At 53.5% G+C, this 11,808-nt stretch overlaps 1 protein-coding gene and 1 pseudogene across 1 annotated transcript; one reads left to right on the top strand and one right to left on the bottom strand.

The window, feature by feature from the left end:
- Positions 1-3,566: 3,566 nt before the first annotated feature.
- LOC119097806 (uncharacterized) lies at positions 3,567-3,743 on the bottom strand (annotated as a pseudogene).
- Positions 3,744-4,601: 858 nt separating this feature from the next.
- LOC119097802 (uncharacterized) lies at positions 4,602-8,398 on the top strand. Its single transcript, XM_037220774.1, has 4 exons — positions 4,602-4,828; positions 5,397-5,501; positions 6,377-6,633; positions 7,628-8,398. Exons 1-4 carry the CDS (start codon positions 4,730-4,732, stop codon positions 8,202-8,204), a joined length of 1,038 nt encoding a protein of 345 aa, XP_037076669.1. The 5' UTR covers positions 4,602-4,729; the 3' UTR covers positions 8,205-8,398.
- The last annotated feature ends 3,410 nt before the right edge of the window (positions 8,399-11,808 follow it).

The raw sequence follows: 11,808 nt of genomic DNA, 5'->3' as shown, positions 1-11,808 counted from the left end.
GGACTATGCATGTTTTATTTATGACAGCGCATGTGAGTCCACGAAACGGATCATTGACACCATCCATCGCACTGCTTTACGTGCCATCACAGGGGCGTTCCGTACATCTCCTACCCAAAGCCTCTTGGTAGAATCGCACGAGCCGCCGTTGTCAGCGAGGAGGAAAATGCTTGGCATGCGTTATGCACTGAAGCTGCGACAGTTTCCGTGTCACCCCGCACATCACGCAGTCTTTCCGCGGCCTGCTGTGCCGTTTGTTCGCAATGCACCTCGGGCGCATGCAGTGACCTTTGGCTCCCGGATACAAGCCTTACTGCGGGAAACCGAAATTCCCATTCGAAGGGTGAAGCGATCACGTCACCTGTGCACTCCTCCCTGGCATTTGATCTCACCCTTCACAGACACATCTCTGACTGAAATGAAAAAAGGTGTCTCGCTGCCAGATATAATGAGGTCCAGAGCGTTTGAGCGTATTGCGCTATATGAGGGTTACACACACACTTACACGGACGGCTCTAAAACTTCTGATGGTGTAGGCTGTGCGTTTGTGAGCGGTGGCGTCACCCGGTCGTTTTCATTGCCCCCAAACGCTTCGGTGTTTACATCAGAGCTTATAGCAATCATTAAGGCACTATGTTTCATTGAAGTCGGTGACGAACCCTTGCATCTCATTTTGACGGACTCTCTGAGCAGCGTTCTGAGTGTGAAGTCTTTTTATCCGTCATGTCCCCTTATACAGGACATTTTAATACGTTTGACTCATCTGGATGAGGCCGGAAAGAAAATCATGCTATGTTAGGTTCCTAGTCATGTCGGCATCGCGGGCAACGAGTTGGCTGCCGCGGCTGCTAGGCGAGCAGCGCTGGCTCCATGTGTTCACTCTTTCTATTCCTGCCAGAGGCTTTTGCCCCGCAATAAAAACCTTCCTGCGCAACAAGTGGCAGCGTTGTTGGGATCGGATGGATTGTAATAAGCTCAGAGAGATAAAACCTAAGCTAGGTCAGTGGTTCTCTTGTTCACGGAAAATGCGGCGAGAGGAGGTGATTCTCTGCAGATTGCGCATCGGGCACACATACGCAACCCACGGCTATATGTTGGAGGGAGCCGATAAACCGATCTGTCATCGATGTGGTGCCGTCCTCACCGTTCGCCATATTCTTATTTCTTGTCCGCGCCTCGCGGAAGAACGCCAACGCTTTTTTTTTGGACAGCATAACTTACCCCTTACCATCTGTGATATGCTAGGAGATAAATCACCATTTCTGGAATTTCAACAGATCTCTTTGTTTCTCAAACACATCAACTTTGGGACCATTTATGCGGCTCATTAGATAGGTAAAACCAAGCTCGTTATGGGCGCCAAATGACCACCGCAGTCCGCGCGCCCCTAAACTCCAATAAACAACAAAGACCTCCGCCGACCAGCCGATCGCCGCATGAGGAGGGCCTTGACCATGCGGGCGGTACCGGCCCATTGTAGCAGCCTCCTAGCAGCCCCGACACGAGACGCTACGCTGCATCAACCAATCTCGCTAGGCAAGGCTCATCATGCGGACATTGTCAAGCATTTGCCGCGTCGCGTGCTTCGCGTTTTATTAGCGGTATTTAATGCGCTTTGGGCCAGTGGGGACTTTCCAGCCTCTTGGCGAGAAGCTATAGTCGTTCCTATTTTGAAACCGGGTAAAAGTGGACTGGATCCTTTACACTATAGACCTATTTCTCTCACTTCATCGCTCTCTAAGTTGATGGAAAAGATGGTTAATGTCCGTTTAACTTGGTTTTTAGAACACCACGGCGTTTTTACAAACACCCAGTGTGGCTTTAGAAAGAATCGCAGCACAGTTGACAATCTTTTAGTTCTTGACACTGCGATTCGTATGGGATTTAAAGCAATCCGACACATAGGCGCAGTGTTCTTTGACATAGAGGGTGCCTATGACACCACATGGCGTCAAGGCATCCTTCTCAAGCTACACAGGTATGGTATACGCGGCAATATGGGGACCTTTCTTCAAAACTTTCTAGTTTTCTAGTTTCTAGTTCTTTTAGTATGGCCAGCAAGTGATACTTAAGGGCAAATGCAAATTCCGAAAAAGGAAATATTTATGATGCTTATGGCGCATTGCTCTTTATCGGTTTATGTTGTGTGTGGTTTATCGTATTTATAGTTATATTGCAATGACCTGTGATGGATTTGGCCCCAGATGACAATTGAGCTTCTCCAAATTTCGTCGGCGACAGAAAAGACACATTTCCAATAACCAATAATAACCCTGCTCCCATTTTCCAACGGCGAACGCTGCTTGCCTCCCTTGATTTGTCAAGGAGCTCGATATTAGCATTCTGCTTTGAGCCCATGTAATGGAAATTCTTTATACCGCCATTTTTTGAAAAACCAACTTGAGAGTACAAAAACATCAGAAATGACGCGGTAACGTCGAAATTAGATTAGCAAAACAATTTCAGAGACCCGTGTACTTCCGAAAAGGCGCCTGCTCCGAGTGTGCCCGAGTCAATGGGCACAAACATGTACGATTTGTTGCGCTCTAGTCCCCGCTGTCAGGCCGATGCGACCCACAGTCACATTTTAGAGGAAAGATGCTCCCCGATCCAGGGATCGCAATCCAGGCGCTGCACGACCGCCGTGAGAAGCAGACTAAAACGTCTGCTTCTCGCCTCCTCTCACCTCACCTTCTCACTTCTTCTCACCTTCTCTTCTGAAACCTGCATCCCCTTCGGCAGGTAAACGTGGACATTCTCTGTTCCGAGTGTCGCGCGATGTGTAAATGTCACCTATAGTTTGCCGACTTCTGTTGCCGTCTTGTTGCAAGTTGAGCGCGGCGTCGTGCCGAGTCACGTGGTACAGGGCGGCCGCGCTTCGGAAGCGAAGACACCCACGCAGGTGTGGAACGGGCCAGCAACGGCGCCAGGCCAGCAAGGGCGCACGGCCTCCGGCTGCGGTGCTCGTGCGCTGGAGCAGGGCAGACAGCCGACCATTGGCCGACCTGCAGGCGATGCGTGAATGTCACGCCGCCGACAGAGACATCTGGCCGTGGGGCGTGCAAAACTGTTATGGACAGCCGGCGGCCATGGTCATTGTCAGGCGCTTCGTCTGTATCGCGTTGGCTTGTACAACCCTGTGATGCGTTGGCGCTGCATGTTGCCGGCCTGACGGCACGCGCTGTTGGTGACATGGCATCGGCCGGCTTTGAGCTGTTGTCAATGATGTGCTTTCGCCCGTCGCCATGGTGTTGAAATTTGATGGCTGTTGTTGCTTTTTGTGTTGGTTTTGTTTTTTGGGGTCTGTTTCTCGTTGTTTTGTCATGTATTCATTGATTTTGTTGTTTGGCTCTCGCCATTGTGTGTTTGTGCAGGGTTTTGTTACGCGGATGCGTGTCATCTGCATGTAACCGCAGCAAGCTGGCATCGGGCGAGGCATCTGAGGTGATGCGTGTTGGCTGTGCGCCAGCAGCGGTGCGCATGCAGCATAAGCGCCAACCCATATTGAAACGCATACTGATTATACATGTATTAGAACATATTGATTTATTGACACCGCTGACAGCATAAAATGGGCCGATCCTGGCTGTAGTGCAATGCCAGGCCAACCCGCGGCAGGGCGGGAGCAAGCTCCACTAACCCCGCCAGTGTTCAAAATCAGTTTAATATTCTGGTCACCATGTAGGGGACGTATCAGATATTAAGCTGATAAGAACAGATTTGTTATTCGTCAAAGTACATGTTTGATTACAGGGAATAGGAAAAAGAAAAACGGATGCGCTCCAGGCTCTGGGGTGCCTGTACACGCGACACAATGTTTTTACAAACTAATACAATATATCCTCATAACCCCACGGCACGGCGCAGCTTGCCGCCAATGGGGTGGGGCGCGGGTTCCCCTCCCTCCCCATGGTGAGCAGGGGCGGGGGGCAGGCCGTCGGCGGGGGCCGCTTCAGGCCCCGTTAAACGCTGCATGGATTGCAGCCACACTGATAACACATCACGCGCTGACACCGCCCAGGTGCACGGCGAGCGTGCGGCGCCGAAACGCGGCGCAGGATCGTAGCCGCAAGGGCGGTGTGCCTTCGGCGACCTCACCGCGGCCAGACGAGACGGCCGCGGTTGTCCAAAGACAATGGACAAGGAAGGGAGGGGAAAACCCACAGCCGGCCGGCCAGCCAAGGGAAGGGGCGGGGGCTACACCCCGGAGTGCTACAAGCAGTCCGGGGGTGGGGGGAACATCTCGTGTTGATTCCATATGATTTCACTACTGCACCGATCAGATAATAATCAGTACAACACGTGCACACGTGTCGCCAGCAGAAAAAAGGGGAAGGGGGAATCTCTTGATCATTGTCGCGTGATAACACCAATATACGGATTAGATGAGAATCAGTAGCACACAATTCAGGCAATGGGGGCAACATCTCGTGGTGATTGTCATTTGATTGCGCCAATACACGGATCAAATAAGGATCAATGGTACCCACACAGTGGGCATACAACCCTAAGGGGGAACATCTCGTGATACGGTGACTACACTAATACACAGATCAAATAAGACACTGAGGGAAGGGGGGGGGGGGGCGGCAGGCCGGCCGGCGGCCCGTTGGTGGCTGCGGTGGGCGTCTGGTCTGCGCCAGGCGTCCGCCAGACCAGGGCTGCGACAGGCGTCCGTCAGAGGGCTTCTGGTGCCGGCGTCGGCGGCCGGGACGGCGCGAGCGTCGCGATGGACGCCGAAGTGGAGTCGCCTCTGCGAGAAGTGAGCGTGGCCGACATTGGCTGCCTGATTGAGCGTCTTCAGGAGCATGGAGTGCATGGTGCAAAGGTTTGTCAGTGATTGTTGTCGCAGGTAGGTAGTCTGTGAGTATTAACCGGTGGTTCAGGTCCATGTTTGTTTGCATTAACCGAGGTTCAGGTTCAGGTCGATGTTTGTCCGCACCTTAGACATCTTGAGCTATTTCGAAGAGGCATCAAGTTTTCAGCTGTATTTGTTCATTGCTAGTTAAAACGTAACACAGTCGTAAACAGCCGTTATGGGCGCAGCATTATCTCGGGTTCGACGCACCCTAGAATCCCAAATCGTCATCATGGTCATTAAAACGCTTGAGTTTGCGGCTTGTCTGATGCCGGTCACTGATTCGCCAATCAGCGAAGCACGAATTGGCTGATTGGCCGGATGCCGGTTGCTGATTGGTACACGAAGCGTTGTGGGGGCCATCAACACAAAGCCGTGGGAGTTGAACTATGTCCCAGGGCATACGTCCGCTTGCCGCCTCGTATACATAGCACCACACGAATGCCAAACCACTTTCGAGCGGAACGAGTCGTTTCATAAGTTGTGGTGCCCCTGCTAAGGGTGATCCAGTAACTGTGACGCACTTTCTCGCCTCCAGAGTCGGTGTCTGCTCCTGCTCTTACAGAGCGGCGTCAACACATGTCCCTGCCGCATCTATGCCAGCCAAGAGTCTGGTCAGCCCCTGGTCGTCATAACAATTACGGTAAGTTCGCTCATGGAACATAAACAGAGTCTTAATGACCGGACTATGGGTGTGGCTATCTCTGGACGACGTGCGCCACATGGCCAGTGACGCACGACGCTGAAGGAGTAGTCAAATAATTTACCGATAATTAGCACCTTGGATACTTCCGCAAGTGTTAACCAGTTCATGATAGTGTCGAGGTGAGGACCACTGGCTTGTGTGCGTGCGTGCGTGCGTGTGTGCGTGTGTGCGTGTGTGCGTGCGTGCGTGCGTGCGTGCGTGCGTGTGCGTGTGTGTGTGTGTGTGTGTGTGTGTGTGTGTGCGTGCGTGGGTGGTGCGTGGGTGTGTGTGCGTGCGTGCGTGCGTGCGTGGGTGGGTGTGTCATTGGGGCTTTACGACGCACTCATCTGCTGAGGCTGTATGGCGTCGCCTGCCTCTCGCCCAATTTTGGTGAGCATGGCGGTAACTCTACCTTTTCTACCTGTCCATTCAAGGTCCCTGGCCCTGCAGGCATTCCATTGCACCTTGTAACTTTGAACACCTAATGATCTGGTTCTGTTTGCGCATGAGCGAGGTAAGCCACGCAGTTGTGATTCCAAAGTCCATTCGCGACATTCGGTGTTCGGTCCGTTTCCCGTCAAGGGTGTTTTCACGTGGGGCTTGTTCTCTTATTCCCCCTATGGACTCATATGTGCACTGATCTGCATATCCCAGCGAGTCACTTCAGTATCTCCGGCGATTACACCTAGGGTAGTCAATTAGCGTGCGACAATGCCGCTCGCTCTTCCTGCTCAGGCGCCAGTGCCGTCACCTCCGCCCCGTTTCGGTCGGCGGTGGCCCAGTCCACCGCCTGGTTCCGTCGCGGCTAACGCCAGCCCTTGTTCCGCCCCCAGCGTCAGTGGCACGGCCATCACGCGCTGGGCGTGTTCGCACGAGAGGACGCGGCGAGCCTGCGGTGCCTGGCCGCGGCCCTGCGCGCCCCGGGCCTCCAGCTCTGGGGCACGCCCTTCACCGCCGACGGCGTGCCCCTGCACGTGGCACACGTGCTGAGGACGGCCGCCGAGGAACGAGGCCTCACGTGGGACGGGCTCGCGCCGTTTGACCTCTTCGTGCAGGAGAGTTGCCAGCCGCCGGAGCACGTGCTTGAATGGTAGGTCAGGTGTGGTCATAGCGGGACACAGGCGGCCTCCCGCACTCAGAACGGGCACGTGGGAGTGGCTAGGGTCTTCCACCGGGGAATCTGGCCACGGGGAAGCGAGTGGAAGTGGCTGGCGTCAGGATTTTGGTGTCATTTCTGGGCCGAAGGTAAGAGTTTGGGATGTAACCAGGACTTCGTGGGATGGGATGGGATGTAATCAGTAACCAGGATGTAAGAGTTTGGGATGTAGCCAGTAAGCAGGACTCCCAGATGCTCCAATACACATTATATTCCGGGAGGCTGGCTGGCTGAAGCATGGGTCGGCCCGCCGGGCATGCGCATACGCAGGCTTACCCTTTCCTCCCGGACAGCTGGCTTGATCCGCCGCTGTGTGTAAGACAAGGGTCCCGTTATTCATCCGTGTCCGTATTCCGTTATCCAAATGGTATGTCAAGTTCCATGCGTCCACCTTTAGTCTTACGAATATGTGCATTATGTTGGGGAGACTGAACGAGCAGGAATAACCGAAGCCGAGCAACATACATATCTGAGTTCTACGGGAAGTGGGTTCTGGGTAGAGAACGCTTAAGTTTGCCTCAAAATAAGCTCACACGCTCGCTGTTTTTGATGGCATAAGATGTTGTCATAGCTATTCAGACTATAAACGAAGGCATGCAATTATGCTATGAAGAAGTCTCGTTCTGCACGGATTGCGACTGATGGCTGGTAGATGGGGTGAAACGTCAGGCATGTTTTCTAGAGCTTAAAAGTAAGACAAACTACCCCTACACTGCTGCCTTGGCTCTGGGGGCGTGTAGCTAGCTCCACTGCTTTCCCTTCCGTTTCTACCCGCTTCTACTGTTGTGATGTGTTCGTTTTGAGGGCAGCTGTGATGTTTTTACGCCGTCTTTTGGTGCGGTTATCAGTAGAACACGAGCTAAGTTATCAGCACAAAACAGCTCTCGAAACCACGATGCCATCCGCTGCGCCCACCCTCTGCCGACAGCCCAGCCGGTGTCGTCATCCGCCCGCTCAATGAGGGACATGTGGACCAAGTGAAGCGCTTCTGGGAGTACTCCGACCACGTCCCGGGCGTCGACGGCATCATCAGAGACGGCGTTTTACGGGGCCTTTCCGCCGGTGCGTTCAGCCACGGGGCATCGCCTCCGCCATCGTCAACAGCATCAGCTTCGGCAGTCGCGCCGATCTCGTCACAGACCTCCCCTCCGGTCTTGCCGTCAGCTTTGCCCTCTGCATCGCATCCAGCATCGCCTTCAGCATCGTCTTCAGCATCGTCGTCGGCAACATCTTCATTGTCGTCACTTGATAACGAGCGGCTGATGTCCTGGGCTGTGGTAGACAGGAACGGCGGCATCGGCTTCCTGCACACGCTGGCGACGCAGCGGCGGCGCGGCCTGGGCCGGCTAGTGCTAGCGCACCTGACACAGCTCTGCCTGCAGCACGGTCTGCCCTGTGTTGTGTGCACGAGACCCGTGAACACGGGCGTCATGCGCGCCCTGGCTGCGCTGCGGTATGAGCGTGCGTATTCGGCCGTGTGGGCCGACGTCGGTGGTCGAGGGTAGCCCCGACAGATGGGGCTGAGAGCGGTGACGTCGCGAGGTAGACTCGTCGCTGTGCGCGTGGTGGGAAATGTACGGTTAGCCTTGCTAGAGAATTCACAGGGTTATTCTAGTTTATTCTAGTTCAAGGCTTCTGATTCTAGTGGGGACATTGGTGACCGCTTGGAAAGGTGTTCGTAGTGCAGTTGTATGCGCCCTGCGCCCCTGCTGGGACGGGGCGCGGCACGTGGTCAGGTTCGCAGGCCGGCTCCGGCCGCGCGGCAGACGCGCGCCGCCGCCGCAGTTCGCACGGCCCCGGCTCGCGGCCCCCGCTGTCGGAGAGTCGCCGTTCGGATAGCGTGTATTGCTTGTTGCCTAGTCTGTTGTTGGTCTCCTGCTTGCATGCCAGCTTTTTATAGAATATCTGCTCACTTTTTACATGTTATCTGCTTGCTCAACCAATGGCTAATAATACACGCAGCGGAGTTGGTAGGGCTTTGCCACATTTGCCACGCTGTTGCAAAATAAGAAACACGCGCCGTTTTGTCACGTGATGTGGGTCAGGAACGGCCAAACAATTGCTAAATTTAGTAGCTTGGCTTTCCCTTTACCAGCAAAGAGTGAATCCAAATACGTGTGGTCCTCACATCATTGGACAATGCTGACAACTTGCGTAAATAACTGTATTCGCAACTACAGACTGGAATCTGGAAGACAGTTTTGAGACAAAGGAACCAGAGGTCGTAGACGTTAATTCAATTAATTTAATTTTACGCGGTCATTGAAATGGGTATGCGCAAGAGTGGGGTGTGTTATTCATCTGATACCCTCCCATTCGGTCCGGTCACGCGCGGACCAATGGGAATCAATAGGCAGTGCACTTTCACAGACGGTTGCGAATTGTCTAATCACGTATACGATTGAGAGGCCGGAAGATAGAGTCAACACTTTCTCGAACTGGAGAAGGCATGTCGCTTTTCCTCCACGTGGACTTCGCGCAGCCTCACACCTCTAAACGTAGTCTCATTGACGTACGCAATATCTTGGCAAAACATCATTGAGGCACTGTAATTTTGGATAAAGCGATGGTGCACACTAAACGTTATGGGGACCAATACGTGCCATCAGTCGCATCTGCGCCATCCTAATCTCATTCTGCCGGTGCCCAGCAAACAAAGTTGGAGGTTCCGTGCAGATGTTCACCTCTCAGTCGCCGTTGTCGTTGACGATAACGTGCTTCAGCTGCTCCTTCGTCGGCCGGCCACCCGCTTAGTGAGCGTACTTCGTCGGTCGTCAGGGCCTCCGGTATTCCCCGCTGCTGCTGCTCAGGCCGATGAATGCCGGCCGACCGCCAGTAACGCCACAGCCCGGTTAGCTGCCTCGTCGGGACGCGAGTCTCACGCTGCCTCTCCGCACCACGCCCCGGCACAGGATAGTGACAATGCCATGATCGGAGGTGGCGCTCTCCGTCCTGAGGGAGGACATGCCGGACACCGTCGCGCCTGCCGGGGAGAGGCGCGCAGTACCCGCTCCCACAGCAGCGACGGAAGAGTGGCTACCAGGTCAGCGCATGGCTGCGACGGTGAATGGAACAATAGCGCGACTTTCGCGATGTCGCGCCACGATGTGAGTGATCGCGCCACGATGTGAGTGATCCCGCCACGATGTGGATGATCGCGCCACGATGTGGATGATCACGCCGCGATGTGGGTGATCGCGCCACGATGTGAGAGGGGAACCAGGACAATTCGAACGGAGGGAGGCTGGTCAGAGGCGTGTGCCGTGGAATGTCAGCGCCGACGCCACACGTGGGCGTCTTCGTCAAAACGGTCGGAGAACTTTGAACGCATGGGAGTGCGACAGTTGTGCCAACACGGATATATACTGATATCGCGCTGTCAACAAGTCTGTTTACATAACATGTAAAATTGTGATGTGCTTGTGGTCTGGAAATTTTTAGAGGTTGCCTTCGCTCAACCCACACTCTAATCTCCCAATAATTCACAGTAAGAAATTATTTAAGAGCTTTTTTGTTGCTAAATTTTCTCAGCCCCGTTTATTCAGGTGTGAACTCGAACATTTACTTCCTGACTATCTCACTCGCATATTTCTCAAGTTTATTTGCTTATCCACATCCCGAGACAAGAACACGACTGGCAAACCGCTCGTGCGTGTTCAGACGTCTCCCTCGGCCTGTGACGGCGACAGCTGACGCCGGGTGGCTCCGCCGACCCCCCGCGCAGTGGTTCCTCCGAAAGTGGACGATTCTCTCGGGATGTTCGCAACGGTCGCCTGTCTGTTGCTGCTGCTTTCGACAGGCGGAGCAAGTGCCGCGTGTCCAACAGACGCACCCGTCGTGCACGGGCTCTGCTACTGGCGCGAGCTGTTCCCCGCGAGTCACGAGGAGGCGGTGGTCTGGTGCGAGGTGGCTGCTCAGGACGCGCGCCTCGCACTCGTCCGAGACGCCGCCGCCAACAGAGCCGTGACGTCACTGACCTACGGCACGCCAGCCTTCATCGGCCTGACCCGCGACGGCGACAATATAGGTGGGCCGACGGAGGTGCCCTGGAGTACGCCCACTGGGCGGCTGGGCAGCCGGCGGACGGGTGGCTCGGCTGTGTCGTGACCAACGCCGACGGCAACGGCGGCTGGGGCACGGCCAACTGCACAGAGACACTCGACTTTGTGTGCTCGGCTCCAGCAAATTCGACGCTGGACAACGTCAACTCTACATAGGAGTGGATAAACTCGGTCCGGGGAGACAGACCCGGAGATTAGCTGTTTGTTGATGTCTCTGAGATGGTAGAATACAATTGTTGCCGGACATTTTTGCAACACAAACTGCGCACTGCTGGTGTGCTGCGGGGGCATTACTAGGTATATGTTTTCGATAGTGCATCGCAACAAAAAAGAGGTGCAGATGGTTCATAAGTTTATGTATGCCAACAACCAGAGTATAATGTGTGTTTGGGGAGGGCTATGCAGATATTCCCCAGGTGTCTAAAAGTGAAGAAAATAACGGTTCACACACGAAGATAACATGAGCCGCATGGACTGCGCCTCTCAGATGCGGACACAGAATTTTGCCCTGCATAGAATGTTTCTTGAAACGGGTCCCCTGTACTCTGAGGATACCCAGGAGGCACCATTGGCCATTAACAGATACACATGCGCATACATACACACACACACACACACACACACACATATATATATATATATATATATATATATATATATATATATATGTGTGTGTATATACATATATATATATATATATATATATATATATATATATATATGTGTGTGTGTGTGTATATATATAAGCAGTAAATATTTGGTGGCCGAAATGGCAGCCGCTATCATTTTTTTATTCGTCGACGTTCCCATACAATTTTAAGTCATGATCCGGACACAAGGGCACGAAGCCACAGGAAAATAACAGTACATTTAACAGGCATAGCTGGACAGAGTAATGGCCGTAGGTAACATAATTATACTTAACTTTTCTGCCCGTGCAGCCCAAAAAAGTACGATTGGTTCACAAGGCTACAATTGCTATCCACCAGGGTGTTAAAATTGCGCGCAAATAAGTCGTGTTGAATTGTGTTAGTTATGACTGCTACCA

The sequence above is a fragment of the Pollicipes pollicipes genome, unplaced genomic scaffold (assembly GCF_011947565.3).
Source record: "Pollicipes pollicipes isolate AB1234 unplaced genomic scaffold, Ppol_2.1 Scaffold_4404;HRSCAF=5182_pilon_pilon_pilon, whole genome shotgun sequence".
Classification (NCBI taxonomy): domain Eukaryota; kingdom Metazoa; phylum Arthropoda; class Thecostraca; order Pollicipedomorpha; family Pollicipedidae; genus Pollicipes; species Pollicipes pollicipes.
Note: the sequence above shows the minus strand (reverse complement) of the source record. Positions and strands in the feature narration are given on the sequence as shown.

Bases quoted from the DNA above. Each gene is read 5' to 3' on its own strand.
- LOC119097802 (XM_037220774.1), top strand. From the start codon at position 4,730: ATGGACGCCGAAGTGGAGTCGCCTCTGCGAGAAGTGAGCGTGGCCGAC. The intron at 4,829-5,396 runs GTTTGTCAGTGA...TCTCGCCTCCAG, and splicing joins ATGGAGTGCATGGTGCAAAG to AGTCGGTGTCTGCTCCTGCT. The intron at 6,634-7,627 runs GTAGGTCAGGTG...CTCTGCCGACAG, and splicing joins CCGGAGCACGTGCTTGAATG to CCCAGCCGGTGTCGTCATCC.